Source organism: Poecilia latipinna, unplaced genomic scaffold, assembly GCF_001443285.1.
Source record: "Poecilia latipinna isolate Pla-1442-1.1 unplaced genomic scaffold, P_latipinna-1.0 Scaffold2834, whole genome shotgun sequence".
NCBI classification, from domain to species: Eukaryota; Metazoa; Chordata; class Actinopteri; order Cyprinodontiformes; family Poeciliidae; genus Poecilia; species Poecilia latipinna.
In genome coordinates, this window is record NW_015115450.1 from 63557 (window position 1) to 69970 (window position 6414).

General features: G+C 36.3%; 1 protein-coding gene across 1 annotated transcript in view; it reads left to right on the plus strand.

The window, feature by feature from the left end:
• Nucleotides 1-4947, plus strand: part of LOC106939337 (adhesion G protein-coupled receptor F5-like) — a gene marked incomplete at its 3' end in the record, with an annotated part of 12762 nt that extends 7815 nt beyond the window's left edge. Inside the window, exons 8-14 of the mRNA XM_015021711.1 lie at nt 880-1077; nt 1927-2115; nt 2491-2625; nt 2732-2910; nt 3203-3379; nt 3455-4816; nt 4906-4947. Coding sequence (XP_014877197.1) covers nt 880-1077; nt 1927-2115; nt 2491-2625; nt 2732-2910; nt 3203-3379; nt 3455-4816; nt 4906-4947 — 2282 coding nt within the window. The remainder of the gene's footprint in view (nt 1-879; nt 1078-1926; nt 2116-2490; nt 2626-2731; nt 2911-3202; nt 3380-3454; nt 4817-4905) is intronic.
• Nucleotides 4948-6414: the final 1467 nt, after the last annotated feature.

Consider the following 6414-nt stretch of genomic DNA (forward strand, 5'->3'; position numbering starts at 1 on the left):
CACACACACACACACACACACACACACACACACAAAATATTACACAAACTTAACAGTTTTGAAATTTGTCAAAACTTTCCAAATAAAGCCATTCAGAGTGGTCATCTTTGGAGACAGAATATTTCAAGTATATAAAGTACTATATAAGTTGATATATAAGATATAATTAACATTTCCAGACATGCCATTAGTTTCATACCAAACACATGTAGGCTAAATATTGTCAGTCACAGCACTTCACAATTTACATATAAATAATTAGTTGGACAAGTTCACAGGCTTGTGAAACGGCTTGTGAAACGTAGGAGCAGACAGGACTGATTGGATCGGTGCACCTCCTCAGCTTTTCAAATGTGTGCTCATGTCACGCGCAATCGTTGGTTGATTTATAACCAAAAATGTTGATTATAAACTATCTTAGAATCAAATTTGAAATTTCTTCAAGTAAAAAGGATTCAACAAGAATTCAATCAGTTAGCTTTCCATTCCTTCTAGCATACAAGAGCATTTTTTAGGGATTATACAAAATTAACATTGTAGTCTTTTATTAAAAAACAATAGCCCCCATTCATTTTTGGAGGATATAAATATTAGTATTGAATATTTATCCTAATTGTTTATAATGCTTTTTACATCTCCGACTGTTGTTTGCAGGAGTGGAAGTACCATCGCTTACTACACCCTCACTGCCTCTTCAGGTGATGTTTCACAAGTTAAATTAGCAAAAGAGGAAATGTTAAAGCGCCTGGCAGAATCATACCCAGTGGAGTTTGTTGGTAAGTAAACTGGAGAATGTGTTCTGCTGTAGTCTTCTAATGAATTACCTGCATGTAATGAGGATCGTCTAATTATTTTCTAATATTTTGCTTATGTAAAAAGATGAAGAAGTTAACACCACGACTGTATTTGCTGGGGAAGAAATGACAGTAACCTGTGGCCCTCCTCCTGAAGAACTCAGTTTTGGTTTGGTCAAAAGCGTAGAGTGGACACACATGGGTAGCGTCATTGAGAAAGGGGTTTCTTTGAAGAATGGACAGTCAGTCCTAAAACTGCCTTCTTTTTTTCCACTGAATAATGGTAAGAATGTTTTTGTATTGTTGACAATAATGATATTCCTAGTTCCATAAGATGCTAATATATTTTCTTATTTTCAACATAACACTGCAAAAAATGCTGATGTGTAATGTTTTGCAAGATTTTTAATGGGTTACAGGATAATAGAAATATATTTGTTGAATAATCTGTTCATATACTTGAAGTTATACATATTTCATTTTTCCAAGTCACACACATTAAGACTCTGCACATTGCAAAGTGTACATGTGGAGTTCACATAAAGAGACAGAGAACCAACAGAAGAGCTTGGAGTTGATTTAAACTTGATTGAGCAATGAGGAAGATCAGGTGGGAAATTGTTGAGTGTAGAACCTAGAAACTGGAAGATAGAAATTTGTTCTGATGAAGGATATCAGACAACATGCAATCACTTGAGATCACCTCAACTGAACTGAGACCTGGGTTTGTAAATTTTGTTTGTTTCATTCATTACACATTCACATCTCCCCAAACGAACCCGACTTTGTCAAACAAACTAGAGTTTGATTGAAGCCGACCAAGCAGGGCTGGTGTGAATGAACCCTTAAACCCAAAAACACTTTCAGGCAGAGTCTGGGTTATCCCAGAGGAGAAACTCTCAAACACAAACTCAGTTTTGTGCCGCCTGCAGTCCAGTGCATCAACTAATGTTTACAGTACCGACTTCCACAAGCACATGCAGCCTGTATTTAAATGAAGGGATGAGTGGATTCACATATTGCTGTGCTGTATTCTGTATTAAGTTTTTCAATGTTTGTTGTGTTACTCTGCCACCATAATATCTTAATCACAGTGAACTGTTTTGTTTTTGTTTTGTTTTTTTTCCACCAGGGATTTACGTCTGTAAGTTAAAACGGGGAGATAATTCAACTTTCAAACAGAGCATAAATGCCAAAGCCATTCCGATCCCTCAAATCATCGTGAATCCAGTTAACATGTCAGTGGAATGTGAGAAACAACACTCTGTGTCACTGAACTGCTTTGTCAACAATGGCTACACGGTTACATTTCTGAACACAGGTAAAATCAAACAAGGAAAAAACCTGCCTGGCTGTCACAATGATGTGACATACACAAAGAAACCATCTTCTAATTGAAACTACAGCAGTGTATACACATGTTAAATACATTGACTTGCTGTATTTTCTAACAAAAAAATAAAATCTTGCATCACTTTCATTCATACTTACATGTTGATCTACTTTCTCTTGGTCTGCCACAAAATCCCACTAAACATTGGAGTTTGTGGTTTATTGTGTGACACAATGAGAAACTTAGATTAGCATCAATACTTTTTCAAGGCCTGCGCTGTAAAATTTTCTTTAATGAATATGCCCTTTTGCCCTTCAGTAGCATCTAATGTAATGTTGAAATGTTGATAACTTTGTGCTTCAGATGTCAAGGAAGGATCTAATGTCACCCATAAGTATAAAGTGGAAAATTGTTCAATTACAAAGATCTTCACCTGCGAATCCAAAAACTCATCAAAATTTACAAAGAATATCACACTGATGTTATATCCATCAAACAGTGAGTTTTAATTGAGGCCAAATAACATTCAAATACATAGAAAAAATACATGTCATTTTTTGAATGGTAACCTTAACCACAACTAAGCATTTTTCTTTCTCCAAAGATATTAAATGTAGAGATGACACGTTTGGTAACGGACCGGTAGGTTTTGTGGCTAAGTTGGGCTGCAAAGAGGGGAAAGTGGGAGAAATAACGGCAGTTTGTCAGGAGACTGGTAACTATGGACAGATCCAAGACAACTGTGTCTTAGAAGTTGTGAAGAACCTGCTGGATCAGTCTGAGGTGATCATCATCTTGTTCTCTGGACCTTTCTCACTCCCAATCATTATATTGAAACAAATTGTTCCTCTGCTAAACTACATATCATTGAATGAACCATAATCCAATAATTTCACAAAATGCTGCTGAGAATTAAAAAAAAAAAAAAAAAAAAATAAATATATATATATATATATATATATATATATATATATATATATATATATATATATATATACCAAAATTTCAATATCTTTTCAGATCATATTAAAAATATATCTTTTTAAAAAGACAGATTTTTTTATATATGTTACAGGTTTTGGATGAACTCACTCTTCCACTGTTCTTAGAGCAACTCAGCAATGTGACTGTCAACTTCACTGATGCAATAACTGACTCTCCAGCCAACATTGACGCCATCGTGAGGATCCTTAGTAATGTAGCAAATTTATCATCATCATTAGGAATTAAAATAGAGCAAGATTTGATGAGGGTAGGTAAATGTCAGGTTTGTTTTTAAGATAAATATACATTTCAGCTTTGATATATTGATTTTCTGTCATTCCAGAACATCCTGGAAACTGCAGGCACTCTCACTATTGGCAAGGCAAAGACATCGTGGGAATCCCTCAACAACAACACAAGAAACACTGATGAAACAAAATTAAAAAGTGCCAGCTCTTCACTACTGTACTCCATTGAAAACATCACATCCCATCTCGTTAACAAGTCCTTCAGCATTGAAACACCCCATATTTGTTTGAACAAATCTACATTCGTGAACACCTTCAGTGGCGACTTAAACTCCTCTGTGAAAATAGACATACCTGACACTGGTGGAACAAGTCACTCAATAACTACAATAGTATTTTATTACATGGATAATGTGCTTCCTGCAAGGGATAAAAGCAATTCATCATCCAAAGTTATCAATGGAAAGGTTGCACTTATTTGGCCCGAAAACAAAATCACAAATATTTCTTTAGCATTTGATGTTCTACACGATAAGTTGAGAAATCCTGAATGTGTTTTCTGGGATTTCAGTCTCTTTGGCGGTCTTGGAGGATGGAATGATGATGGCTGCATGCTAGTATTTAATGAAAATGGAACGATCAGCTGCCACTGCAACCACACCACCACGTTTTCTATTCTCATGTCACCCAACAGTCATGATAATTTTATATTAGCCTACATAACATACAATGGAGTTGCGTGTTCCATTGTTTCCTTGATTATATGTCTCATCATTGAAGGCATAATTTGGAAATCAATTGGGGACAACATGACATCGTACTTTCGTCACGTCTCCATCGTCAACATCGCTCTGTCCCTACTGATTGCAGACATTTGGTTCATTATTGGAGCGGTCATTTCAGATGCAGACCAGAAGAACCCTCCAGCCTGCACAGCCACTACCTTTTTCATCCACTTTTTCTACCTGGCTCTGTTCTTCTGGATGTTAGCGTCGGCCCTGCTGTTGCTCTACCGGACTTTCAATGTCTTTGATGGAGGTCTGTCTAAAAGAGCCATGCTGATCATTGGATTCTCTTTGGGATATGGAGCACCACTGATCATTGCAACAATAACAATAGCAGTTACTGCTCCCTCAAATCACTACACCAGAGAAAATAATGTCTGCTGGCTCGCCTGGGATACGCATAAAACGTTACTGGCGTTTGTGATCCCTGCCCTTACAATAGTGGCTATAAACTTCATAATCCTGACTCTGGTGATATCCAAAATTTTGAGAAGAAGAGTCGGAATGATTGGAGCTCAAGCAAGAGAGAGGCATGCCCTGTTGGTTATTGTCAGGTGTTCGGCTGTACTAACACCAATTTTTGGTGTAACTTGGGCTTTGGGATTCGTAACTATGGTTTCCCCAGAAAACTTTGGACTCCATGTTGCATTTGCATTATTAAATTCACTTCAGGTAATAATAATTACAAAATTTTTAAACTTTGATTTCACAGCAATACCATTCAGATGTATTGAAACTGCCTTATTTATGTGTTTCTAAAGGGTTTCTGCATTCTGTTGTTTGGAACACTGTTGGACAAAAAGGTTAGTGTCTCTTGCCTGTCAGACTTGTTGTAGCCAAAAATACTTTGCGTAAGTTATTGCACTCAAATATGATCTAATCTTTCCATTGCATTAAACATTTCATGCAGTGTACTAACTCATGACTAACTTTTTAGGTAATGTCAGAGATAGCAAAGAAATTCTTCTTCCTGAGTAGGACAAAGGTAAGAATAGTTTGATCAATCCACTTTTATTTCTTTTATTGTTTGTACTTCATGTGGTGTCCTCTAATTTTTTTTCTGGTCCTGGTTTCAGACCACCAGTCCAGCATCCTTTTTCACTGTGTTAAAGTTGTTCTGGAGATCAAAAGGTTTGTGAGTTTACAAAGCTTCTTGACTGCTGCTACTCAGATGTAGACCTTTTTACAAAGACACCAGCAGCTGGTGTCTTTGCAGCTCTAGTCAACTGAAGAACCCTTTTGGTGAAATGTCTATAGAAATCTATTTTTAGGCCCATCCATTCTTCCTTGATAATCTTAAGACAGGCATGTCAACATCTGCACTACAACATTAAATATACCTCTACACCTAACTTGTAGAGTGCATTCCAACTGAAAAAAGTGAAGAGCAGGGAAATGTCATCTCTTTCCACAATGGCCTCTCTTTGTTGGTGAAAAATGTTACAATGGTCCTCTCTGTGTTCTTGTAGATAGATACTACATAAACACGCAGTATTTGTAGCTATAGAAAAACAGGATGTCCTGAATGTGTACTCAGTAACATTCAGGACATATGCTGTTTTCTATTTTGCCCTCTGGGTGGCACTACAGGAACAAAAAAAAAAAAAAAAAAAAAAAGAAAAAACACTTACCAGCTTGTATTTTGTGGAACATTAGAGCATTTAGCAATGATGCAAGAACATCAGACATCTTAATTCATACTTTGTAACTTTAAAATGCACTTATGTCTGTTTCTTTGCACTGTACTTGAATTGACTTTTTATGTACTGTCTTTAATCAGTATTCAGATATCTCTGTTTATATGATGTTACAGGTATCTGTCAGTAATTGTTTTTTTCTCCTCTGTCACTTCACCGTATTAATTTTGCAAACATATTTTGATTAAAAAATAAACATTTTGTTGTTACAGTTTCCCAAAAAGGCTACCATTGGTCTTCTGAAGGATCCTGTGACTGATCCTCCAACAACTGGTATTTGCTGATGATGCCTCCCAATTTGGAAAGTTGACCGTCTGAGCAAAACAGCCTCAAAGTCCCAGTGATGGAAGGAGTAGTTTGATTTTTGATATGTTGTTAAAGCGTTAAGCTTGATGTATTTTCTTGTTATGTTGAAGGTTACACTAAAGATGGCACAGCAGTGTTATATTTACTTGTTTGTTACAGTCTGTCAGAATCAGTTGTTTTATGTTTGATAAATGTCAGGGTCCCTCAGCTTTTACAAAATGGGTTGAGAGTGAATGCTGCTGTTTTTACAATTTCTATGTTTGCATT